Genomic DNA, 26650 nt, shown 5'->3' with positions numbered 1-26650 from the left:
CAGGTTGGGAGAGTATAACCCTTGTGTATTTTCCCAGGAATCGGGGGAACCGATTTGCCCCGCTGGGAATGTGTGCCGGTTGTTTGGATTAAAGAGCTCTTTCATTCCCGCGTACCTTCCAGAGCTCGAGCGCTTCTCCCAGGATGACATGAGCTTACACAGGGGTCAGGCACAAGGTATTTGCACTGTTTAAGTCTTGCAGAAATCCTGATTTGAATCCTCGAGCGTGTTGTACGTGGCACGTAAAGCCGCGCTGCCTTTGCGTGGGATTGTGCTGCCGTGGCTCCCGGAGCCGTCCTGGGATGTTTGCTGTGGAGCCCGGGCTCAGCACGGCTCCCCCATCACCTGTCAGCTGCACAGAAATACCTGGAGACAGGGTGGTTCTGGGGTGTTCCCTGTGAGCAGAGAGAGGTTGGCAGCTTTCACTGAGCGCCGCCTTTTTCATCGCATTTCAGTGGAGTTTTTAATAGCTTTTTGGAACTTCCTAGGAGGATCCCAGAGGCAAAAAGCTAAAAAAACCTGGAGAATTCTTACGGTGTGTGCTCTGCCAAGGAAGCCTGGCTGTTCTGTTAACAAGATCACTTCCCCTGTTACATGAATTATTGTTGTTTTTAATTAGAAGTAATGCTGTAGTTAGAACGTACAGCACAATGGGGTATAAAATGCAGTTCAGCACAGATACCAAAGCTGGTTTTTCCAATTATAAACCTATTTAGGAGGTGGATACACTAGAAATGATGGAATGCCAAACTGCAGATGAGGTGAGCAGGCTGGGATACACGTGCACCCCTGCACACGCCGTTGTACGAGAGAGAGGAGTGCTCTGGAAAATGGTTACATATGCATAATTAGCTTAATCTGAAATTAATGCTAATTTCAGCAATTTGCGATGCAGATTCACTATTAGTACTCCAGTCCACTTCCACCATATTGAGAAGTTGAGGATGCAAAGCCTTGATGAGTTCCACACTAGAGTGTGCCAGAACCGGGTTCAGGCACAGGTTTCCGGGGGGTTCCTCGAGCCCCGTGTGTTGGGTCTGTGTCTCTGTCCCCTGCTTTGGGATTTTATGTGGATTTTACTTCCCAGCGTGGCCTGCCAGTGGCACACTCGGCTCCTCTCTGTGCCGGCTGGGTGTCAGCACTCATCCTTTCCAACCTCACCATCCTGAGCCAGGAGCTCTGCACTAAAACTGGAGGCAGGGGGGCAGCTAAAAGGCTCCATAAAGAATGGGTGGGAAATGATACTAAAGGCCACTGCCCTGAAGTTAAATGTGTAACTGTTGACAGGGCCTTGACTCGCCTAGAAGGAACGGTGGATACTTACTGCTTGAGATTTTTGAAATTCTGGGAATCCTGCAAAACGTTTCATGAGCTTGAAATCTTCTTGTTCATTTTCACTAGTCAGGATAATAAGATAGTTTTGGTGGGGAGGGAAGAACCACAAGAGGAGGATGAACAGCGTTTCTGTTGGGAGTGTGAGGGATGTTCAGGGGCTCGGAGCTGGAGCCCCCAGCTCTGCAAAACCCCATTCCTTCATTTCATCCGGGTAGGCTGGGTTTAGCTCACATTTGTGTTGACGTGTTTGAGTGGGACAAGACTTCTGTTCCCAGAGACTGCATCTTCATCCTGTTGTTCAGAGGAGATTTACCTGATCCGCCCCAAACTGCTCTAATTACAACCACAGCCTTGCACAAAATGGCATGAACTCAGCAGACTTGCCTGGCTAGGGCAGGGAAGGTTTTCTTCCTGCTCCTGCACCTCCACAAGTGTTTGCTCAATTTCAGAACACAAAGGCGATTATATTTTTCAAAAGCCAAGCCAGTAAAGAGAATGTAACCTTGAATGCCTCCTCGCAGGAGTAGTCACATGTGTTTTGATTAACTCGGCACCGGCACCGTGTACAAACAGAGCAGTTCTGTGATGCTCACAATTAATGGGCCTCACACCAGCCTCGGATCTGCAGCCAGACAGAGACACCTTCAGTACACAAACCCTCCAAATCCATCGTGCTGCCACGGTTTGCAGAGCCCTGCAGCAGCCAGGGGTGGATATATCACCCTGCAAATGAAATCCAAAGACACGGAGCTGCGAGTATTGTGGTTTCAGAGTGACCCAGACCTCCTGGAGTCGTTAATAAAACATGGGCTTGTGATTGATTCACACAAATCGCTCCCTCTTACCCAAAGGTTCCACCCGGGGGAGGGCGGCTGGGGCTGCTGGCACAGGATCCAAACCCACCTGTGCCTCGGTGACCCCATCGCTGGGGGGTGGCCCCGCTGTGAGCAACCTCCAGAAGGCAGATTCTGAATTTGCTCCCAGGAAAAGGTGAAGATCCTCGGCGGCTTTGGCTGGGGGAGCTCCAGACTGGCCGAGCGTGCCCCGAGTGTCGGGGCCGTGTGTCCCGTGCCCTGCTCTGCTCCCAGAGCCACGTGCTCTGCACTTCTCCCTGGGGAAGCCGTGCCCTGTCTCATCTCTTTGACTGCTGGGCAGGGATGTGCAGGCTGGAGCAGAGTCAGAGGCTGTTTCCAGCTGGTCCCAGGCCCACGCGCCATCCAAGGGCCGCAGAGTGGTGAGGGCACGCCAGCGCGGGCAGGTGTGGGGAGCAGCTCACCTGGCAGGGTGATGGGGAAGGAAAGGGGTGATGGCAGCTCCTGGGCAGGGGCTGAGCCCCAGCTGGGCGTGGTGACCTTCGTGGCTCTGTGGTGAGGGGGACGGGCTGCTCCTGCTGCCCGTGCCCCTCGCGCCCCGCGGCCGCATCCCCCGGCTGCCGGGCTGCTGGCCTTGGCCAGGTGAGGCCGCGGTGCCACAGGTGGAGGGGAGGCAGCAGATCCGCTGCTGAGGCGCCGCAGGGCCGGCTCGGGCTGTGCCTTCTCTCTTCTGCTGCCGGGGGAGTGTGGTACCGAAGCGATTGAACCGTCTCCTCAGGGAAACGTGGATTGGAAAAGCAGACTTAATTTTGTGCTTCGCTTTGGTACCAAAGAGCTGATTTCTGAAACCATTTCCCAGCTCGCAACACATCTCTCGGCATTAAAATGTTGTGAATTTGCTTGTCATTACCAATATTTTCTTTGACTGAAGCTTTTGAAACAAAGTGGTCTCTTTTTTTTTTTCCCCTGTAACCTTCAATCTTGCTTCTAAAAGCGGTACCTTGCTTTTTCTTTCTTTCTTGGTCAAATATAAAAATGATAATAATTTGAAATACTGCTTTAGAATAATTGCTTTCCTCCCTCTTTTGTATGACAACAGAAGCTTGGCCTGATCTTAAATCAGATGCTGGCAGGCAGAGGGCTCTTGACAGCCCTGCAGAATCCTTTAGTTACAAGTCGGCTTTAGCCAATTCTTTATTTGTAAATGACAATTTTCTACAGAAAAATATATGCTTGGGCTTCAATTTCGGGGCCCTAGATTGCAGCCAGGAAAAAATAATTGAATTTTTACACTTTTTTTTTTTTTCCCCTCCTCTCTTTTTCTTCCCAACTTAAAAAACCAACTCTGAAGAGAAAAAGTGAGGCTGTGTAAGGTGTGCCTGGAGCTGATTGAGGGGAATAGCTGCCCTGGCCGGTGTGCACGGCTGTGGGGACAGGAGTGATGGTGAATTTGTTCTGTGCCGGGAGGATTTGGGGCTGCCCCAATGCGTCCAGTGCCTCAGCCCCGCGGAGGCTTTGCCCGTGGGCGTGCTGTGACGGGGCGACCCTCGGTGTGGAGCAGCTCTGGGCTCTCCCCATGACCCCAGCAGCCTCATAAAAGGCATCCTCGGAGGCTTTGGTGGAAAAACAAGGAAGCGATCAAACCTGCAGGCAGCAGGCTCGCTCGCTGTGCCTCTGCCGGGCCGTGTTGAAGCAGGCAGGTCCTGGCTCTGGAGCTGGGGGCGCTTTTCCCTTCAGTCTCTGGAAGGTGGCGGCTGCCCCCAGTTTCCAGAGAAGGCTCCTTTCAGCGCCCGGGGTTGTTGCAGAGGTGTTTGTTGGTTTCCTGACCTGGGCACTGTTGACTCAGACATCTCTCCGTGGTGGGTTGGCTGCTGCTGAGCTGCGTCCAGCTGCAGGGCCGCGGGCTGCTCTGAGCCCTCCCCAGCCCCGTGGAGAGTGTCCTGGATCTGCCTTGGGTCGTGGTGGCCCACGGGGACCAGGAGGTTTGGGATCAGCCCGCCGAAGGCACCGTGGGGTTTGTGTCCCTGGGCTGATCCTGCAGGTCAAGGATGATGGGTTCTGCTGTGCTGCCTTCTCTCCAGGGGATCCTTGTGGGGCCAAACTCGGGCACAGCTGGGGCAGCAGGAGGAGCTGGGTGCTCCGCTGGCCTCCGGGAGCGGCGATGGGCTCCTGGAGGGGCTGATCCAGCCCTGGCCATGGTGATTCCCTGAGCACGGGCTGTGGTAGCTCCAGGATGCTGCCTCGGCAGCTCTGGCTGTCTTTCATCATTTGATTATTTTAAAAGTAACTGTGCAAGTTCCTTTTAAACTGACCCGTGGAAACTTAATAACACATCACTTCGATTTGATGTAATTGCCTTTCGCCTGCCAAAGAGCGTTCAGCCTGTCTGTAGGGAAAGGAGGGGCAAAGGCGCCTCTGTTTTGAGACAGTAGCTATGAAGATACAGTGCTTGGACTGCTTTTTCACTTATATTTGCATTGAGAAGCACAATAAAAATCATTTATTAAAAAAAAATATCCGGGGGCTAGAGTTGTTATTGAGAGCCTTTACTCAGCCATCTCTCAAACAAAAACAAAACAAGACAGAGAAAGAAGCATCTAATCAAATCGAATTGAAATTGCTTTTTGTAAAGAAGTATTCTCATTATCTGGGTTAGGGATGGGATCTGAAAAATATTTCTTTTTTCCACATGTTGTTTGAAATAATCTGGTTAAACCATATGCTTGTCTTGTAATTTCTTACAGATGGTCACAAGAACAAAGAAAATATTTGTAGGTGGATTATCAGCTAATACAGTAGTGGAAGATGTGAAGCAATACTTTGAACAGTTTGGCAAGGTAAGTTCTGCCCAAGTGAGCACTACATAGTTGTTCTTTCTTCCCTTTCTTTTTTAAGTGTGTTCTGAAAAACAAAAGTGCATTGAGGACTGAGCTCAAAGGAGGGCCAAGTTTTTGCTTTTCCATGTCATTTCTTGAGGCCTAAGGGATTTCTTTTCTGTTTGTTGCTTGTGTGAAGTACAACATTGCCAACACTGTTTACTTCCAGTAAAGAAAAAAAGCATCACTGGGAGGTGAATCTGTGTCTGTTCAGGAAGAGTCTGACCCTTAGCTGAATGATTACACAGTTGTCTTCTCCATAAAATCAGCCTTCTGTTAGCCCCGATTCCAGTGGCAAAAAGGGCAGATAGACGTATTGGAGAGCTCATTAATTTGTGAAAATGCCTGGAGGAACCACGTGAAAAGCAAGAGTAATGTGGAAGTCACTAGAATATCCACTTAATTGCTTACTAGAAAATCCTTCTGCAAGTATGTGTAGAACGCTGGCATCTTTGGGGTAAAAAACAAAACAGCACAACAAAAAAACCCAACCCCACAGCAAAAAGCCCTCACCAAAGCCCCAAGGCAAACAAGTTCATGCAGAGAAGGAGATCTGAACCTTGCCAGAGTAGTCTTTGCTGTGATGTCACAGCTCAAACCCCACTGCTCAGGCTCTCAGGGGCTCAGTGACACTGACTTCCCTGGAGCTCCCTGGATCCCCACGGCTTCTGGACACTCGTTCAGGAGTGCCCCGGGTGACGAGGTCACGGAGCTGCCTGCTCTGAGAGCAGTTCGTGGTACCACCTTGTGCCAGCCCCACTGTCCACGGGACTCCAGCTCCATGGATTCCAGCCTCACAGCTCCATTCCTGTCCTTTAGAGTGCGGCAATTGATGTTTTAGATGCGAGATTGCGTGAGGACGCAGCAGGGTATCCCAGAGCAAAGCAGCTCCCGGTCCTTGGAGTTAGTTTATGTTTCTTTTATCTGCCCTGAAAAGCCTGAGCCAGGCAGGATTTTGTTGAGGGCTGAGGAGGCAAGTTTATAAATGGTTCCTGTGCTGAATTGATAGTTGTTTTGCAAACCAGTCATTTTATTTTCAATAATAATCTTCGATTCCGGCAGGATGTTTACAGCCTGCTGAGCCTTTTATTAAAGGATTACATGAGCTTTTGGATGTTTTTTCTGTAGTTACTTCTAATTGCAGAACTCCACTAACCTGTATTTTTCAAGTTAATAATAGTTTCAATATAAGTGCTTTGCATATTGTCTGGATGTTGTCTTAATATAGTCTTTTTAATTTCACCATCTGGTAGTTTCATGCTTGCAATTTTACAGTCCCTGAGAATGCAGCAGCCAGGCTGTGTCTGGGGAGTGACTGGGGATTCGGGACGCTTTGGTTCTGCTTTCATGCTCTGCCATTCTTGAGACAGCTTAGCAGAGGTTTGCCTTCCCAAAGGCAGTACTTTGGAAAAAATCAAGTGGGTTTGTTGTTGTTGGGGTTTTTTTGGGTTTTTTTGTTTTTTTTTTTTCCCCCAAATGTTTTAATTTTGCAGTCTAAAAAATATAAGAAGCTGAAAATTGCACGAGTTGGGATTAAGATGGGAGCCCATTCCCGTGGTCAGCACAGCTGGGGTTGTCCCACTGAGGCTGCATGTCCAGACACTAGAGCTGAGCTCCTGCGGAGTCAGGCTTGCAGGGCTTGGTCCCTGTCACTGCAGGTGTCCTGTTCCACAGTCCCCTCTTCCAGCTTGAGAAGAGTTTGGTGAAGTTGGTGGTGTTTCTGCAGCAGAGGCTGCTTGGCTGTGTGCTGACCCCGCCTTGGTGCAGGTGTTTGGGTTCTCCCCACAGCACTGTTCTTTATCAGCTGGCACAGTTTGGTTTTGGGGTGTTCTGAGGCTCTGGTTGTCAGGAGGTGGTTATTGACCCTTGGTGCAGGGTCAGCTAAGTTAGAAGGCTTGTTAACATGCTGTGGACAGTGGGATACCGTGTTCAGGTATAGGACTGGTGCTGCAGGACCTTGCAGGAGTCAATCCTTCTGCATTCCCCTTTCCCTGCCCCTCCAGGACTTCCTTGCTGAGATCCAGCCCTCTGAGGCAGGGCCTGTCCTCGGCACACATTTCCATCTCCGTGCAAACAGTGATCCGCATCGATCGGCCAGCTCTGCCTTTGCTTAGAGCTTGCTTAAAATAAAGCAAATTGCATTACATAATTAATGTGTGAGGAGCCACCCATGTTTGATAAGAGCATCTCAGGTGATTTGCTCTTTGAAATTCTGAGCTTATTTATCGGCATGGAAAAAATTGCTTACAGACCTCTGCGATTCCTGCAATCCTGTTGGTACTCGCTGTGGAGAGGAGCTTTGCGGCCGGGGAGGTTTTTTTGGGGACTGGAGGCAGCTCTCAGAGCGCAGGATGTGGGGACAGCAGCCACCAGCTTTGGGGCCAGGCGGGCTCGCTCGTGTCACTGGAGTTGGCAGGAAAGAGGTGAAGTGTTGAATTTGAAACTGCAGCTTTTGGAAAAGTCAATGCCAGAACCTTTGTCTCCAAGAAAAGGAAAAGTAAACCCACCAGTGAAGATGCCTGATGATACAGCACCAAAGTGGGTGGTAATGATAATTCCTGAAACTTAGCTTGTGAAATTTCTCATAGTGAATGTTTTTTCTTTCTGAGAAAGCCCAGGAGCCCCAGATTCCCTTCTGGGAAGGTGGGCATCCTTAGCTGCCTGAAGTTGTGGAGGAAAAGGGGGAAGAATGGCCTGAGCGAAGCCAAAAGCCAACACAGAGCGAGCACAGAGCAGAGGAAGGAGCAGCCTTGTGACTGCCTAGGGCTGCTGAGGCTGGTCCTGTGCACCTGCAGTTGTAGGGCTCCCCAGAAAGGCTGAGTGGGGTCTGGGGGATGAGGAGGGGAAGGATTCTCCTTCCAGTCCTTTCAGGGAGCAGAATCCTTGGAGGACATGAAGGGGCTAAGCTGGGAAAATACCAAACTAAGCCATAAACATTGGCCATCAGAAGAGGAAGGGAAAAAAGCCACAGTGTTACTCCTGATCCTGACAGTCTAATGCAGTTGTTTGTGGGATCCTCTCCTATTTCAGTCAGAGATGTTTCAGACATTCTTACAAACAAAATAAATTCGCTGCCCGTGTTGACCCGTCTGGGCTCTGAGCATCAGCCTCGTGCTGGCTGCGAAAAGCTGCTGAGGCCAGGCTTTAAAAGAATTCAGATGAGAAGTGTTCGAGCTGAGGAGATCCAGGGGGATGCAGAGGGGCTGGCATTCCTGCCCTCCGGGGAGGCCGTGGTACTGCCGTGCTGGGGCTGCACATCTGCCTCTTTCCTGGCTCTCTGGAGGGGTAGGAAGTGTGGAGCTCTGAGACTGGGGCGTGTTGGAGCATCGAAGGCATCAGGCAGCATTCAAAAAAGGAGAAAACCACAACAGGCTCCTCAAGCCTTGCCTGGAGTCCTGTGAGCAGCAGAGGAAAGCTCTGAGCGCTGCTGAGCTGCACTTGTGAGGACCTGCAGGTCCTGCACCCGAGGCTGCAGCAGTGGCCCCGAGGGCGGGGAGGGCTCCAGGTGTTCCCAGGGAGGGCTCCAGGTGTTCCAGGTGCTGCTCCCTGCGCAGAGCAGCTCCTGTGGGAGCAGCCCAGGCCTTCGCCTGCACCTTGCAATTACACTTCACATGGCCAACTGTGTAATTAGTTTGGAAGACTTATGCCTAGTCATTGGTTTATCCTAATCGGCTTTGGCTTTTCCCAACAACAAAGTGAGCTTATTTTCCTAAGCTGAAACAACTCTGCTCCCTTTGTTCCTCTCTTTTATTGTCTCATTCCTTTCATTCTGTTTTACTGCCAAAGTTTTGTTTCATTAGGCCTACAAGTCATTTCCAATCCAGTGGGCTGCTACAATGAGGCCTTTATAACTCCGCTGCCCTGGTTCCCATGTCCCTTCTGGTCCAGAGCCAGGACTTGCTGTTTGACACGGGATTTTAACCCTTTGGCTGCCCCAGCTGCTGGTTCCCCTTGGTGGGGCTGAGGCAGGCGGAGCCCCGATGAGCTCCGGGATCTCGTGATTGCGTGCGGCCGTTAATTGATCGGATCACGGGCTCCAGGTAACGGGTTCGGGCCCAGTCATGGCCGCAGAATTCCCAGCAAAAACCTCCTCACCGTAATGAGTCCTGGTGGGAACAGTCCTTGGAATGAAAAGGCCGCTGTGTCCTTCCAGCAGGGCGGGAACGGGGTTCTGCTGAAGGTGTGTTCCAGTTGTCCTGAGCTGTTAGATCAGCACGTGTAGGACTGTTCCTGTAGAAAACCCATGTTTTCTGCTCTAGGAGAGAACACAAATTTAAATTTATCCTTTGTTTTTTGAACCAGAGTGCTGATGTCTGGAGGAGATGTGTGAAGTAGTGTTTTGAACAGACAATACTTTTCCATATTGCTGTTTCAGACTGCTGGAGGAGCAGGCAGTGCCGGTGGTGGTGGCCCCAGATGTTTTATTTTCAGTCTGAGAGCGTTGGCTCTTCCATTGCCCTTTCACAGTAATCCTAAAGTGACTTTCAGGGAAGGGGGCGCTCTGGCACTTGTTTTTTGTTTTAAATTTCCAGATGGAATTGGACCAGACCAGCATGCTTTCATTTTGTTTTCTGTTCTGGCTTGCTACGAGGTCCCTCAGACCTATCCTAGGCATGTTCCAGCTTCACTTGGAATATGTTGTTTCCTCAGGAATGGCTTTTAAGAGTTGGAAATTTTGAGACAAGACAGGATTTCTGAATTACCTCTGTGGGTTTGAAATGTTTCGTACAGTCACTTGTTATTTCCTGTGAGACGCAGAACAGACCAGTGGAATAATAATAATAGTAATATCTGGGTTCTGAGTTGGTTTTTTATTCTGTGTAACTGTTGAGACTTTGAAAACATGTAGTTCTCTCATGTGTTCCTTCCGTAGCCTGACCTGGTGTCTGATGTCAGGTAAGAGAGAGCAGGCGCCTTCTCACACCTGTGCTGGCTCCAGCACCACCTCCACAGCCCCGTGGTGCTGCCTCACGAGGAGCTGAGGCTGGAAGCTGTGAACAGCAAAAATGAGAATTTCCTCCTTTGGTTGGCCCATGCCCTGCATATAACATGGACCCTGGTGCAAATAAACAACCAGTTTAACCTTTTTTGAAAGAATAACCTTTGTAACGAAGTGCCCGTGCTTTCTCCGTGTAAGTGCGTCAGGAGGGAAGGAGGTGGGATCCGCACGGAGGATTTCAGCCTGATCGGGTGGTTTACATCAGTCGCTCCCTCTGCTCTCCTCCCTGACAGCTGTGAAAATATAAATCAGGAAAAACGGGAGAGAAAACTCCTCCTTGTTTGGCCAGGCTGTCTGGGTGGGAATGAGTTAATGCACTGCTGTGGTATTAAGCACTCCAGCGGTTTACTTTTCCCCGAGACCTCGAGTATGGCCTCTGAAGATGTTTTTACAATAAAGTTGTTAGCATGAGAAAAGGTGGTTTTCTCACCATGGGTTCATTTTGGGGGGATTTGGAAGTCTGCATGGAGCTGGGGCTAAGGCCAGAGTCAGGAGGTGCAAGGAATTCTGCTTGTATGAAATTGAAAGCTCAGTTCATTTAGCCTTGGCAGAGAGTTTGAATTGTATTGTCACCTCAGTTGGACATTGATATGTAGATTTAACGGTCAATAGGAGACATGGATGGGCTGTCCTTAAAGCATTTGCTTTGCAGAAAAGTCATTTTTCAGTTTGACAGGTTACCAGCCTTTCACGTTTCTCAGCGCTGTATTTCCCTGTTCAGTACATGGGAATTGGTTATGTTTTATGAAATGAAGGGACAAGTCTGGACTCTTATTTACGTTGTAGTCTCTAATAGCCAGAGTTCCCAAAACATTTGTAATGTGCAGTAAAGCAGAGAACGTGATGGATTTTTTTTTACCCACTGCTGCCCTCAGCGTTCCCTTCCAGGGTAACGCCAAGCTCAGAGCTCGTCCCGTTCTTGTTTCTAAGTTATCTGCGTGCACCTTGGCGGAAGCTGCTTAATTTGGGTCGCCTCATCTCCCTAAAACAGAACCAGCAATAAACAAACACGTCATTGTTTGCAGCTCCCGATGAGTTTGGGACAGGGAAAGCAGAGTTTTTGGGGGCTGTTCTGTTTCAGGAGCAGCATCCACCTCCTCCACACCGCTGCCTCTGCCCTGTGCTCGTGCTCTAAAATTCCCCTGCTTCCACATTTCCACGTTATGTCCAGAATGTGCCAAAGGATAATGAATGTTCCTTTAAATTTTAGCTTTGGCATGTGACGAGGGATCTGGGATATAAGGGTCCCTCATGGCCTAAAGCACTTTTTATTATTTCTTCTCCCTCCCACACATGCCTGATTTATTATTTTTTTTTTTTTAAACAAACTGAGAAACTTGATCGTTGCTTGAAAAGCAGCCACTGTGTTCATCCTGCCAGTGAGAAGCTGTACACAGGAAGTCAGTTTTTAGGTGGTCTGTAATAAGCCACATGCTTTGTGGAAGTGGTTTTGTTATAAATTAGATGTTGGTTTCTACCTGGGTTTTATGAAAAGAGGAAATGTTAAGGCGGGATTTGTGGGCACGAAGGCGGTATCGGAGCCCAGCAGAAGTTTGAAGTACAGTTTTATTTCCTTTTCTCCTCTGGTTGATGAGGTGCTGAGGAGCCTTTGTGCTGTAGCAGTGCAGCCTGTGGGAGATGAGTGAAATCAATCATTACTCCGGGGCTGTGTTTGGGGAGAGAAAAGTTACATCAAAATCCTCAGGTTTCCTCCTTCGACATGCGTGTGAATTTTTTTGTGTGTGTCTTTGTGTCAGTTTTACAACGGAGCCAAACCCCTGGAAATTACCTATATCCTTTCTGAGACCCCAGAGAAGTAAATTTTGGTTTTCACCCCTGCTTTTATTTCTTACAAATGCAATAGGCTACGTAAAAATCCCTAACAAATTGAGTTAATCCTGTTTGGTAACATCTTTACGTTATCCCTGGAGCGTTCTTGGATTCAGCCCCAGTGAGTGGGGTTGTACAACTTCCCTGGAAAGAGGAGATTTGGGTCTGCAGTGCTTGGTGGCATCTCTGAGCCCCGTTTGGGCCCATGGGTCTGGCTGGGCTGAGAGCAGAAGTGGTGGTGTTAATCCCCAGCCCTGGGAACCAGGTAAAATACCTGATGGACATTTTCAATATCTGCTGTGAAATTGCATCAGATTCCACTTTGGCACTTGTGTGGAAGCGCAGCCTCCCGGGCGCTCCAGGAGTTATTTATAGGTGTGGGTGCTGCTCCTGCCATCCCTCCAGGGCACTGCTGCTCTTGGAGGAGCTGCAGCTGAGGGGCCCCAAGCTCAGCTTTGGGAAAACCCGTTTTAGCACTGGTTCTCTAATGAAAAACCAGCAGCAGTGATTGAAACTCGCAGGTTTGGGGAGGCTCGTGGCCCCGGTGAGCTGGTTAAAACATAATTGCTTGGAGAGTCAGCATTTGATCAGTGCCATCATCCCCCGTGACGGGCACGCCAGCACTGATGGGGTGGGAGACGTGAGCGTGGTTGAAATGCAGCTCCAAGTCTGGGCCGCAAAGAAAAGCGCCCAGGAGGAGCTTGCCGGGAATTGTTCCAAATGTGGGGAAGAGCACACGTTACTGGGAGCAGGTGTAATAATGCTTTTTCCACCTGGAGATGAATGGCCATATTGATCACTCCTAGAGGGGAAATATCTGAGTTTTGCTCACACGTGGAAAATTGAAGTGAGACCAGTTTAATTAAACTGAAGTTAATTCTGCAGGGGTGGAATGTGAAATTCATTTGGTGTCCATGATACACATGTCTCTCTCTGTTAGGAACACTTAATATATTATTCTCTGGGGGGAATTAAAAGTGCCTGCACATGTTTGGGTAGAAAGGGAGTGGTGGCCAAGCACAAATCACATCATCCTATCAATAATTACCATTCCTGGTGATACCCGCCAGCCCAGGGAGGGAGAGAAGGGTACAGTATATGTCTGTATAAATATAACTGCGGGAACGGGGACAAGGGCAAAGTAGCTCAGATGAAGAGCCAATTAAGATAATCTAAGCGGAGTGAGGATTAACTGCCTCTTAATCTGAAGGGTACCCAAAATGCATGTGGCCAGTTTAGATCAGACAGGTGTTCGGGACCCCCGCGGGCTTTGGGGTGAGCAGGAATGAACACGGAGTGTCCTCACGGTGCTGTTGGAGTGGTTCCGTGTGGCACAGAAGGAGCCTCTGTGCTGAGGTGTCACCACCGTGGAAGTTTGGAGGAGTATTGGATACGTCATAAAGAAATGATTGCAGGTATAAGGGGAGTTAACACCTTGTAGTTTTTCTTTCCCAGAAAGAGGAAAGCACTCGTAACTCTGTCAGCGAAGGAGCTGCTCTGTGTTCCCTGTTAAAAAACAGTTTAAAAAGGCATTTTATTTAACCATTTAGCCCTTGTTCCGTTTGCTGCTGCTGCTCCAGGTGAGGCACTTGCAATATATGTGCTGGGGAAAGGGGGCACATCTGCCCCCGTGCTCCTGGAGACTGATCTTAACTTCCAGCAAACAGGATCGCGGGCAGGACTCCACTTGGAGCATCCCTTTATTCTGCTGCTGGCCTGGCAGGGTGTGCTGGGGTGTGTTACCTGAAGTGAGGGCTGTCAGCTCCTGCTGGCTGTTTGTTGGGATCAGGGGCTGTGCCCAGACCCTGTTTTGGGACAGGAGGTGCCCAGACCCTGTTTTTGGGACAGGGGGTGCCCAGACCCTGTTTTTGGGGACAGGGGCTGCCCCAACCCTGTTTTTGGGACAGGGGCTGCCCCGACCCCCCCGGCTGTGCCCCGTTTGCAGGACAGTCACCCTGTGAGCCCTGGCTCTGCAGATGAAGGTGCCTGTGTTGAATCTCTCACTCTGCTGAGTGGTTTAGCGAGTTCAGATCCGTGCCATGTTAATTGTCAGGACTGGGAGGGTGGGAGCAGATTTCACCGGGGGCAGTGGAAGAGATCCAATGAATTTCCACTCTGTTTCACTGCTTGGCAAACCAGCACTTACTGTCACTTTGCATAAATAGGTTTATTTCAGAGGGTCAGCCGGCACCACTCCCCCCTTCCCCTGCCGGCCCACCCTCCCCTGAAGGAGAGGAGGCCGAGGAGCATTTAATTTCCCCAGCAGCAGGTGCTTGTCATCCATCTGAAGAAAGCTGCCAACATCTGGTGCAATTGCCTCGGCGAACGCAGTAACAAGGCGCCTGCAGTTCAAACGCAGAGAGAGCATTGCCTCTTTAATGATAACAAGCTGTTGGCTTCCCCTCTGAGATGAATTCATCTCACAGATGTTTGTCTAGTTTTGGCAATCTTATCACTATAGCTTTGGTGATTATGCTCAACTGGAGACTATTACTATAAAAGAAGTTTGAACTTGTTCCATTTTTGCATTATTTATTTATTTAGCCATTTATTTCTCTGCTTTCTGGATATAATTTGTATCAACAACTGTACTGTTGGTCCCATTACCCACGTACCCTCACGATTTGTGTTGCATCTGCTGAACAGTAGCTCGCTACTTGACTCCCACCGCTGGCAAATGTCTTTCAGCCACGCTGACGTTTTTAACATTCCCCATCAACAGCTTTGTGGTTTGAACCCTCTATTTAACACTACATTTTCTGGGATTACTTGGCGCTCGCTCTGTCTGTTCTCTCTAATAACTGCAATATACTCACTGTTTCTGCAGAGCGTGAGGCGCCAAGAATATTCTGGATATTCTGTTTGGACGGCAGCGCTCTGGTGACCTTGGCAGGGCTTTGTAATGACAACTCACGACCGTCTTCATTGTTGGATCTTAAACATTTCCAGCCTCAGCGTGATCCTACGGAACGTGGGGACCTGCAGGCTGAGGGCTCCAGAGCCTGTTTGCTCTTGTTTGCTTTTCTAACATGCCTGGGTTTTTTGTTTTTTTTTTTTGAGGAGACAATTTCTCCCCAAACGTGTGGAATTTAATTCTGGTAAATAGGATTTATTTTTGGAAACGTGCTTGTGAATAGGTGACTCATGCCTGAATGAAGATGTGTCACTGTTGGTGGGGACACCACGTATATAATTTCTTGGGCTATAAATAGATGCCAGTCCAAGTACTGGTGACATGGTGATGCTTCACACCGACTCGTTAGCTCAGCCTGGCTGCTGAGGAGAGTGTTTAGAGTGTCAGTCTCTCCTGCTGGAGCAACAATTTCTGCTGATGCTTATGGAATAACATCAATAGATTTGTGAAATCCTGGGAGTACTTTAATTGGCACAAGCACGTTCCCCTGCTGCCGTCATGGGGTGTACTCGTGTTTCTTCTCTCGTTGCGGAGGTGGAGAAAGGGAGTTTTGGGGTGTTGGGGTGCTTGTCAGAAGCCAAGGGTACCACCTGCAGGGTCCTGAGACTCAGAAACTGGGTTTGCTTGTTTGTTTCTATTCCTGAGCAGCCTTTGAGCTGCACTCACAGGATCAGAGCTCGCTCCTATTTTCAGATGCTGGAAGTAGCAGTTCCTTGTTCCCGTTGTTGATGCTAAACTGCGGTTCCATGTTGTTGGTGTTTGCTCAACACCACTTACCCACCAACACAGCACATATGGTTTAATGGCTGTCTTTTTTTCTGCTTCTGCTGTAGTTACAGTATTATTAAAAATCCATTAAATTTTGATGTACATCATAAAGTATGTGCTCCTGTGAATGCGAGCCCAGATAATTATTTCTGATGAATAAACCAAAAGGACAAGTATGTAAGAAGTTCATCCTGCAGCTTTCAATTTTCATTATATACATCTCCTGCAGGGGCAATCGTTGTGATGTTGCAGCTGGTTATTTCCGAGGCCTGCCTCTCCCCGGAGAGGGTTGATGACAGTGCAAACTTGAACTTGCACAAGTGCCAGTGGTTTTGTGGGCATATTTGTAGATAAATGGTTAAGCAGGAGAGGTAACCCTCGGGAAGGCGGAGGGCGTGAAGAGACTGCAACACAGCAGCCACTTTCTCCGTGTTGGTTCATTGTGCCTGGGCTTTGTGGAATCTCAGAAAGTAACCTAATTATTTCTCATTAAAGTAACCCAGAAATGGAGCAACAAGCAAGGTGTCATTGCTAAAACACCACCAGGAAGCTGGGCAAACTCTTCCCGGTGTCCAGGGTCTGAAGCAGGCAAGGGAATCATTAAAAATAATGCATTATAGTGTCCATAAAGTTTCCTGCAATATATAATAGCCCACAGGGGCCTCACCTAGTTTTCTGTATATGATCTGGTTACAGCATCTCATTAACTTTCCCATAACACCAAATATACTTCTCTTGAACACCCCCTTCAGGCTTCACAGGTTTTGCCAAGTATTTCCTAATAAGCAGGAACTTCAGTGTTTCTCATGCTTGCCTTTTATCCCCACTGGGCTGAAGAAGTGGTTGGCCTCTCTGCTGCCCCTTTAATTTCCTATTCCTGAACGCTCTGGGCAAGCCCAGCTCTGGCAGGATCCACTTCTCTCACTGAGAAGATTTCCCTCAGTTTTCCCAATTCTGGTTTTAAGAGTTGCCCCTGCTATTTCTTCTGTTTAAGAGCATGTCTGCACCGGGGGATCAGTCTTGGTACAGCACATGAACTCTTGCAGAACCCTTGGTCTTGGAGGCAGCACGCAGCTATCCCAAATGAGAAAGCCAAATAAGTCCTGGAGAGATCCCACCAAATCCTTTGAACCTGTGGTTTCTTTGCGCTTGGATCTTAGGGCCAAAGGTGCCTTGATGGGCTGTGTGTGGTGACCTGGTTGCTTCCAGCCCTGGAAAGGCTCCTTCAGGGCTGGGCACTGCTGCAGCTTTAGCTGAGCTCAGGGAGATTGGTCCTGGGGGAGATGATGTTTTCAGCTGGCGTGGCCTCAGATGAGCTCAGGGATAAAGGGAGGGATGGAGTTATGCCTCTGCTGGGTTTAGGAGTTCAGCTCTGCAGACGTGGCACTGATTTGCTGTGTTATTTTGGTCTTATTCAGGTCTCTGTCCAAAATCTGGGACTAATAGTGTGGCTTTCCTCTTGCTGCTGTAACTGCAGGCTGTTCCGAGGGGGCTGAGCTGGCTGCGTGCAGCACCTTGCAGCGACCTTGATCAAAGTCACAGTGCTGCTGCGAGACCAAATGATGACAAATAAATTCACCTTCATACAGTTTAGTCTAGCTGGCTTTGTTCCTTCAGCCCTGCTCCTCCCTGCAAAGGGTTCTGTTTACTTTCCCTGAAATGGAAGAGGCCCTGCTACACAGTCCTCTTTCAAAAATAAACCTCTGAAAAGGAAAACAAAAGAGAAGGAACAAAAATCAGACATTGTCCGATTATACAGAGCAGATCCTGGTTCTGAGTTCCAGGCAGCTGGAGCCAGAGGTTTGTTTAAGTGTAACACAAATTCTACCATTTTTGGATGGTTAGAAACTCTCTGCCTCTCCCTCCTGTACTTTCAGAAAACAATCGAAAAAGAGAACTGCCCATCCTGTCAAAAAGAAGAGCTGCAGAGATTCAACACCCGGGATGGCAAAAGCAAATGAAGGGCCAAAACCATTTCCCACCTTCGTGCTCTGCCTCCCTGAGAGTGGCCTGGAAGCTGCGGGCTCTTTGTGCCAGCCAGGCTTAAATGCCTTGCTGGCATCAGCAGATGCATCTTTAGCAGTTTGCAGTCATGTTTCTGAAGTAAATAAGCACTAAACGTTGGTTGTTCCCACCCTCAGAGGGCTGGGAGGGGTAACTGGAAACCTCTGTAATGCCAGAACTGCACTGTGTTCATCAATAATTAGGATACGGGCTCCTGGTGGGAAGTAAGTTTTGTGCTTAGTTGACTTGCAGGTCGTGTTTTTCATTTCTTTGCTGTTTGAGTGGAGAGGTTTATATACTATTCCTTGACCTAAAAACTTCCTCTGTAAAAGGCACAGAAGGTGCAGGCTGAGATAATGCATCTTTTGGGACTGGAGGCTCACTTCTGACCTCTGTTTACACTGTGCAAATCAAACTGGGCTAGGGCTGTGCAAACAGGCCAGGGCAGCTCGAGCACTGGGGGCCATTCAGCCCTGCCATGGTGGTGATGCTGGGTGAAAATGCTGCTGCCTGGTGCAGTTTTGCCTTGGCCTTCGGGGATCAGGGAAGGGCTCAAAAGGTAAAAGAATTAGAGGTCACTGGAGTTGGTTTGCACACCAAGCGTGGGAGTGAATGTGGTCCAGGTGTAGCTGTGCTTATCTACACAAGCTGTGAGTTGGACACCTGGTTTTGAACAGTGTGGGCTGGGAGAGGCATCTTGAGGAAGAAATTCTTCCCTGTGAGCATGGGGGAGGCCCTGGCACAGGGTGCCCAGAGCCGCTGTGGCTGCCCCTGCATCCCTGGCAGTGTCCCAGGCCAGGTTGGACAGGCTTGGTAGGCAGTGTCCCTGCCCATGGCAGGGAGTGGAACAGGATGCTCAAGGTTCTTTCCAGCCCAAACCATCCCAAGGTTCTGTCTCAGCTGAGCGAAGGGTCTGACTGTGCTCTTCCATGTGCCATTCCCTGGCTCCTGTGGCCTCCCAGGCAGGTGGGAGTGTTGGTGCTGGCAGCCACAGCCCCATCAGCGTGTGCAGCCTCCAGGTGCAGTTGTGTGTGCCACAGCCCGGGCAGGAATCCCTTCCCTTGCTCAGAGTGCTGCTGAAATATTAATGCAGAACAAATCTTGCAGTTTAAACCGAACATCAGACGGAGGAGGGAGCGGTGGGGTGTGATGCTCGCCGTGGTTTGTACGGGGAGATGTGCCTCCACTGCTGCTGGATCCTCCTGGCACAGTGCCCTGAGCCAGGTGGGCAGGAGGAGGATCTGTACCAACCGGGTCCTCTTCAGTGCTGCAAGTTTGGCTCCTTAATCCTCCCCAGCTCCTGGGAACTAAGGTGAAATGAGAAAAGGGGCATCGTCTGTGACTGATGGGGAGGGTACTTGGAAAAACTTAACTGCTCCTGGGACTTTCTCACGAAGACTGTTTTAAATCAGTTATTTTTCCCAGATGGTAAATCTAGTAGACTTCCTTAGCAGCCTGGTGATAATAATACTACTTATATAGCACTTTACATATTCCAAGTGCTATCCAAAAAGCTGATCTGTCTTGTCTTCTGCAGTGATGTGTAGTTAAACTTGAAGGATATTGGCCTGAATTTGTAGTTGTTTATCAGCCATCCATCTGTGGGTGAATTTACTTTTCTGATGGCTTGTACCATGCGAGCAAACTCGTTTCTCCTGTGGATCTTGACATTAATTCCAGTTTTTCATCTTGGTAGTGGAGATGATCTTTAAGCAGAGCAGAGAAGAAAGATGTCTTTCTGGCTATTGCACTGCAGGAAAGATGAGCACAGCTTTGGAGAAATATTTCAGCCTGTATAATGTATAAATGAAAGTAGGCCCTGAGGAGGAGTGTGGGTTTTCCCCGGGGAATGACCTGGCTGCCATGTGGCACATGAATGGCCATTGCCTCTCTTACATAATCTCCCCAAGGCTTTGCTGTTCTTTAAAGGTGTTTCCAGGGAGCGTTTGGCGCTGGCAGAGGGAACAGGTTTGCACACCTGCCTGCAATTAAGGAGCTTGTTTTCATTCCCCTTGGTGGTTTATGGCAGTCCCAGGGACAGTCTGTGCCCTGTGGAATTGTCCCTCAGCCAGGTGTGTGGTGCTGGAGGCTGAAGCCTCCACACCCAGCGCTGTGTCCCCTGCTTGGTGTCACCTCGGGCAGGTGGGAACCGAGCAGAGCCGAGGGCTGGCGCGGGCTGGATGTGGAATGGGGAGGCTCAGGGGCTGGGTAGAGGCTTGTGGGAGACTGGAGGAAGGAAAATATCCTCCGTGAAAGGGGCCAGGGAGAGAGCCAAGTTCCTCGAAAGAGGACCTTGCAAGGAACGCGCAGATGACATGAAAAAGTAATTAAAAGGAAAGCCCTAATGGGACGTTAGGGGGAGATGCAGCTGGAACTTGAATAAGCAAATGTAAAGAGGGAATTAAGTTTGTAAGCTTTCCTCCGAGGAGCTGCTGGGGAAAACAGGGCAACAGCTTCTGCTGATGTAAATCAGCGTTGAGCCCGCTGCCGAAGAGCTCCAGCCTGTGAGCGTGGCTCGTTTGATATTTGTTAGTCCTAAACCTGGAAAACACACGGGAAGGAGGCTGTGGTGTTCCGCAGAGGTGACGTGAAGGACGCAATTCCAAAGTGAAGGATATCGACTACAAAAACAAAGGGAAACTGTCGGTAATGTGGTTTGCCTGGGGCAAATTGGTAGTTTGCGATAAGTAATATTAATTTAAGTGTATAATGCTTTAAATTCTTTGGATAATTTAATCTGTGTGATTTTAAAGAAATGATTTATCGGCTCTGATCTTGAATAAAAATAAAATAAACCAAATGAAACAAAACCCTTCAATTAATATTAGCACTTTCACTCTGGAGAGTAATACGCAGCAGAGACGTTTATTTTTAGCTGTGAAGAATTTGCATGTGTGTTTCCAGATGTGTTCTCAGACTTGGTGCTGCTTAAAATTCAGCTACCACAGTACGTAGATCCCAATTTTCTTTTCCATAGCAGTCTCTGCCACCGTGGATGTAATTTTTTTCCTTTTTTTTTTTTTTTTTTCCTTCTTTTTCCTCTTTTTTCTCTTTTCTCCCAGCAGAGGTGGGTGGAGGGGGGTGTGATGATTAAGGCAGCCGGTAAGTCTCTTAGCTTCCTCTGAACTTTACTCCCTCTGCCAGGAGTGACCTATTTAGACGAGGCCCTTTGATGCAGTTGGGGAGGTCAGGTGAGGTCAGAGCACTGGCCGTGCCAGAAATCCCACAGATGCAGGAAGCCAGGGACTCGTGGAGGATGCGGGTTGAACAGGCAGTCGTTTCAGCGCGCTCCCTCTCTGCGTGCGCGTTTGTTCTCTCTCTGAATCCCTGGAACACAGAGGGCCGGGTGCTCTGCAGTGCAGAGAGCGGCCGGAACGCCCCTGCGCTCGTGGGCAGCCACAGGATCCTCGTGGCAGGGCCGGCAGGGGCCTGGGGCTGGATTCCCTCTGCTCCGCTCTGGGATCGCTCAGCAGATGCAGATGGCAACCCTGCCTCCCCAGCTCCTCCTTCCCCGCGTCCTCGCAGCCTCCCAACAAGGGGCTGCGCAGATGTGTGAGATCCTCCAGCCTCTTTAATTCCTCTAATTGCCGTGTGGAAGAAAGGGAAGGAGGAAGACTGCTCCTCTCAGCTCGGTTGTCCCAAAGTAAAATCCCAGCTGAGCAGCTTAAAATAGATGGTCAGCTGGTTGTGAGGGCCGGAACTAGCCCCGGGAGCATGGCATCTGTCTCCCAGGAATGCTGCCTGGTCGTCAGGCTGGATAGATTAGGACCAGAAGGGTGTTTGTGTGGGATGGGGAGCAGGCCGGGACGTCGGCGAGGCTGGCGTGCTCCTGTCCTCCGGCAGCCGCCGGGGAATGGATAACGCGGCGATCGCGGACAGCGCAGGTCACGGCGTGGCTGTGCCCGTGCTGCTGCTGCTGCTGCCCAGGGCTGCCCTGCCGGGCCACTTGCAGTGGCACATCTAATAACTGATCCAGCTTAAAAAGGGGGAGAAAAAGAGATTATGCCAACGATACCAGCACGATGACCAAGTCTGTTCTACCTTCTGTGCTTTCCTCCCGCGGCCGGGCTGGGTCCAACGGCAGCGCTGCTTCTCCTCGGGTGCAGCACAAAACAGATTTTTCTAGTGGCTGAATTTAATCACTTAGATGCAGAACACTGATAGACTGAATCAATTTAATTCCTATTGCTCATGACTGGGAGGGGAGAGAGGGGAGGAGGAAGGTCATAACAATTTAGCAAACAACTTGGCTTAAAAACACAACCGATAGGTCATCAGTGTTGGTTTTCTTTGGGTTGGGGTGTTCTGGGGTTTTTTCTAAACCTGCCCGGGCCAAGAAACATGGGAGCCTTGGGAAGAGGGGGAACACTGTGTCGTGCAAGGTGGGACAGGTCATTTATTGGTGTGTGAAGTCTGAAGTGCTGGAGCTGCCACGGAGCTGTGGGATCGGCTCCATCAGCGAGGAATGTGGATGCTCCCCCCTCTTTTTTTTTGAGGGAGCTGCTGGAAAAGGCGTCTCGTAGTTGGGCTGTGAATGTCTGGAATGGCGCGTGGTGTCTGAGCATTTGTTTGCTTCAGAGCATCTCGGTGCTGGGCTGTGGGGTGCCTGGGTGGTGCCAGAGCTCTTTGGGAGGCTCCAGTTACCTGCTGAGGCGCAGTCCTGCTCGCAGAACAGAGGGATTTAATTGGAAACGGAGCAGTCTGAGTCTCCTTGTGACACAGGATCCTGCCGCTCCTCGGGTCTGTTGCACTTAAAATTGTGCCCCTTCCATACGAAGCCCAAAGGGCTGGCAGTGCTCTTCTGCTGCCATTTCCAAGGGGGTTGGCTCTGCAGAGCATGGGCTGTGCAGGTTCTGTACAGCCCCTCCCTGGTGCTTCTGGCCTCTGTTGCAGTTTCAGTGGTCCCAGGAGATCAAGCTCCTGTGAAGAGGTGCCCAGGACTGGCCTGGCTAAGCTGTCGATGTCACATTCATCCTTAACAAGCGTCCAGGCGTCCCAAGAGAAATCCCAGACCCCTCAGCCAAGTGCCAGCCCTGGGTGTTGTTGGAGAAGGATCTTGAACGGTTTCTCACGCTGCGGGACGTGGGTGACACTGTCACCTCCCGGGGGACACCGTGTGAGCGATGCTGCGCCGTGCTTTGCAGGGCTCCCCGTGGGTGCCAGGGCCTCCTGAGGTGCCCTCCAGCTGGACAGGCAGAGCAGCACGGCCCTCACCCCACTGCTGCCATCCCCAGCGAGGCACACAGCAGTGCTGCAGCAGTGAAAGCAAACTTGGCCAGCCTGACGGCAAACTTGGTCGCCTGCCACAGCCATTGGCCCATATGCACAGTGGTAAATAAAAGCTGGAGTTGAATTCCTTTCAAGTTTTATATAATGTTCGCTACAATATGGAGCAGGGGGGGGGGAATCCCTCTTCTGAGTAGTTGTACCAAAACACAAACCTGAACTTGTCTTCTGTCAGGGGCTGTGCGGCCGGGCAGTGACAACGTTAACAGAGAATTGTGGAGTTCGTCGCAGCCTCCCTGCTGCCCCAGCGCTGCCCCGAGCTGCCCTTTGGCTGGTCTTCAGTGGGAGGCTGGTGGCACGGCAGGAGATGGCAGAGGAGAGCAGCCCCAGCACCCAGGCAGTTCCCTGGGAGCTGTTGGCTGCCTGCTGGGCTCTGGCTGGAGCCTGGCGCTGCGTGCGCAGCTGGGCAAGGACGTGAACCAGAGCAATGACAGAGGGAGCAGGAGGGGAGGAAGTTCAGCTGCGCTAAGCGATGGTCAACTTAAAAATAGACCCGTCTATTTATAGCCTTGGCAGCCCTCTGCCCCCCCGAGTGCTCCAGCCTGTCTGCAGCCACATCTCAGAGACACACGCAGATATTTATACACACACACACGCAGTGGTGGGCAGAGGGGACCCTCCTGCCTGCCCTGGGGCTGGCACACGGCGCACGGACCCCCAGGCTGTCGGGGAGCCTTTTCCCTTCCTGCCTGTGCTGTGGAATGCCCAGCTCGTGGGTGGGTGCCACCGCTTCCCTTACAAACCCCTGCTCAGAAAATACCTGCTCCTAGTTAAAACTTAATCAAATTGAATCTTAATTATATGGGGCCCCAGGACAAAGTTACGATTTTTTAATATACATTTGAAGAAGAAAAAAAGGGAAGGAAGTGTGTCTAGGGACTGTTTCCTTTGAGATTGTCTGTCCAGCACTGAGGACTTTACTGTTCGTTATCTGCATGTCTATATTCAGTTTAATTCTGTGACCTATCAGGTCACAGATATTTTTGGTTTTCACTTGTACAGCCCCTTGCATGTTCAGGCCTGACCCTGTAACTGGTGTTTCTGCAGTGGAAATAATCAGCAGAATAGATAAGCTGTGATGGATGGCACTGTTGGCCAGAAAAGCCAGCACCTCTGGGAATAGCAGTGGTTTTAGAAGGTTCCTGTGGCTGTTCTGGGACTGGGATGTCAGAGTGGTACTGCTCCAGCCTTTGGCAAATCCTGACTCTTCCTCAATATATTTGTACCTCAAGGCCCCTTTGCCTGAACTAGACATGAAATTTAGTAAGAGTTTGTGAGGGAGTTTCTTGTACTTGAAATGAAACCAGCTGATTTTATTCCAGGGAGCATATTGAGGGAGATTAATGTCTCTCTATAAACAATGCCTGTAAGGGCAGTTGTGGGTTCTTTTTGGGCTTGGTTTTCTTTTAATGGAAGACCGATTCTATTTTAATGTTTCGACTTTGGGCTTCCAGTTCAGACTCGAAAGCCGAAGCTGCTCTTGCCCTCAGTCGTATGCACTTAAGGGTGGAATTTCTGCTTTAGTTTTCAATCTCTTGTGCTTTTGTCATTTTTTTTTATCACAACCTTATGTGTTCTTTAAACAGTTTTTTATTTAATCATTTATTCTTTTAAGTGGGCTTAATTGTATAAAGATTATCATGCATAAAGAGACGTCTATAATTAGAAGGGGGGATTGGTGCTGTTAGACAGTGTTTTAGTGGGGAAAATTACAGTGTTCATAAACTGTTTGGAGAATGGAGGCAGCATATATTAACACTCAACAGGTTTTATGTAATCCTAAGAGAGGATTGACTCTTGCTCACTTGGATGAGTTTTAAGCCCTTCTCCAAGCTTAGTGCTCCCTTCTCTTCCTTCTCTTTCTCCTGGTGCAGAAGTGGAAACAGCCCTGTAATCTGCTTTTCCTTTTTCCTTGAAAGCAGGAATTACTAACAGTAATTGACAGTTTTGTGTTGGTTGGGCTGTGAAGAGATTCGCCTTTGGCTACTCCTCTGCCCTGACTCTGCTGCCCCTCGCTTGTGCCCGGGGGGGACCTGGCACTGTTCAGATGGACGTGCCCTTGGGACTGTCCAGGTGATTTCCAGCTCCAGGGATTCAGCTGTGGGATGCACTCAAGGTGGTTTAAAGCATCCTGGGATCCTTCTACACCGAGTTCTGCCCAGCTCTCCTGGAAAGAGCACGTCACCACTGCTCCTCTTCTTACTGGGGCCTCCTGTTACAGTGTGGTTGCATGAACCTACGGATAAACACACAAAGCTCTTGTGGTGGTGCTCCATTCCAGGTAGGGAATTGATTGGGAAGAATTCCTCCGCACATCATTTGTGAGCTGAAATGGGCAGGGGAAGCCAGTGTGCCATGGCTTGGCAGCCTGCCTGCAGTCCCTGGATTGTCAGAATTTCTTCTCCCTCCATCTCCTCCCCTTCCCCATTGAAATGACATGGCCACAGGGGACCATTGATTTCTGCTCTCCACATTGTTAATGAAAAATTCCTTGTTGGCTCCTGGTTCTCTAAATCCTTTGAGACAGCTGCAGCAGCTCAGATACTTCAGGAGCAAACATGCCAGGCCGGGAGACGTACGACTTAGTGAACTTTAAAGGGACAAAAGGGTCAGCTTTGGTTGGCCATAAACCCCAGCGAGGCTCTTACCCGTGGGATTATTGCATTTTCTGTAGCCAGTTTGCTGTGCATATTTTGATAACTCAGTACACAGTTTCCATCTCCGATGGCATACGAGATTTATCGTGCTTCTTAATGCTTAATAATTGTGTTTTGAAGTCCAGTGTCAGCTGAACAAGAGCCATGAGTCTCAGTGATGCTAAATAAAGCCTTCTCACGGTTTCTCAGGACTCCACATGCGGTCCTCCTTTCCTTCCCGTTGCCAAGTTCAAGCCATTAATTTTGAAGGAAGGGAAGTATTACTTTTAGATCACCTTGTAATGCTTTGTTGCCGCATTTTACGTTCCTGGACAGCGCGGTAGTGGAACGCTCTCCCTTTATGAAGTGCAGGGTGCAGATGGCAACTCATTAAAACTTTAGTGATAATCACCCTTCCTATGGAATTACCACTTAAATCTGGTTAGTGGAGGAGGAGGAGCAGTGTCACAGAAGCATGCTGCTTCTGGGTGATTTAAAAGCATATGGGATTGAGTGTTTTATGTGTGCCCCTTGTCGGGAGCCCTCAGAGCAGATTGCCAGAATTGTTGAGCAGTTACAGTTTAATGGAGGTACAGGAGCTTTTGCTCTTGATCCCTTTGACAGTTAAGCTGTCGTCTCCAAGTGCATTTGGAAAAAAAAAAAAAAAAAGTCTTTTGAATGCAGCTTTTTTTTGCAGAACAAACTGGAGGCAAGAACAAGTATGTGAGGCAGCTGGTGAGGAGCTTTTTGGTCATTTCAAGGTTGGGAAGCATTCTTTGGGGAGTGATGCATCATTGTTACATGGCCTCAAAGCAAAAAAGGTACTTGCTTGTTTGTCCTCACTTGTGCAGATGGTAAGAGGAATGGTCCCAAGGGCCAGCTGAGAGCTTGGAAGTGCCTGGCAGTTAGAAAAAATATCTGGATTCAAGTCTCAACACTGTCACAGGTTTTACTTTGGGAGTAAAGTCGCTTAGTCTCCGTCTTGGTTTCCCACCTGTGGAATCTGGCTGAAGTGTCACTGCCTTCACTGTAGCAAAGCGTTGGAGATCATGAAGTGTTTGGATGTGAGCAGGACTGAATATTAACTGTGAGTAGAGAGGGGGTCTTAGCATGTGTTTTGTCGTGGAGCTGTTGAGGGTAACTGGGGAGCTCCTGATTTCCAGAGGCAGGTAACGACGTCTCCTCTTCCA

The 26650-nt window shown here is 49.5% G+C and overlaps 1 protein-coding gene across 10 annotated transcripts in view; it reads left to right on the top strand.

Annotated features, from left to right (window-relative positions):
• MSI2 (musashi RNA binding protein 2) overlaps positions 1 to 26650 on the top strand; it is a 210045-nt gene that overhangs the window by 67706 nt on the left and 115689 nt on the right. For all 10 annotated transcript variants that reach the window (XM_066202004.1, XM_066201999.1, XM_066202000.1 and 7 more), the window contains exon 6: positions 4892 to 4984. In XM_066202004.1, coding sequence (XP_066058101.1) covers positions 4892 to 4984 — 93 coding nt within the window. The remainder of the gene's footprint in view (positions 1 to 4891; positions 4985 to 26650) is intronic.

Source organism: Chamaea fasciata, unplaced genomic scaffold, assembly GCF_029207755.1.
Source record: "Chamaea fasciata isolate MVZ Bird 193981 ecotype frontalis unplaced genomic scaffold, bChaFas1.0.hap1 SCAF_21, whole genome shotgun sequence".
NCBI lineage: Eukaryota > Metazoa > Chordata > Aves > Passeriformes > Sylviidae > Chamaea > Chamaea fasciata.
The sequence above is the reverse complement of the archived record's forward strand: the minus strand, read 5'-3'. Positions and strand labels throughout refer to the sequence as shown.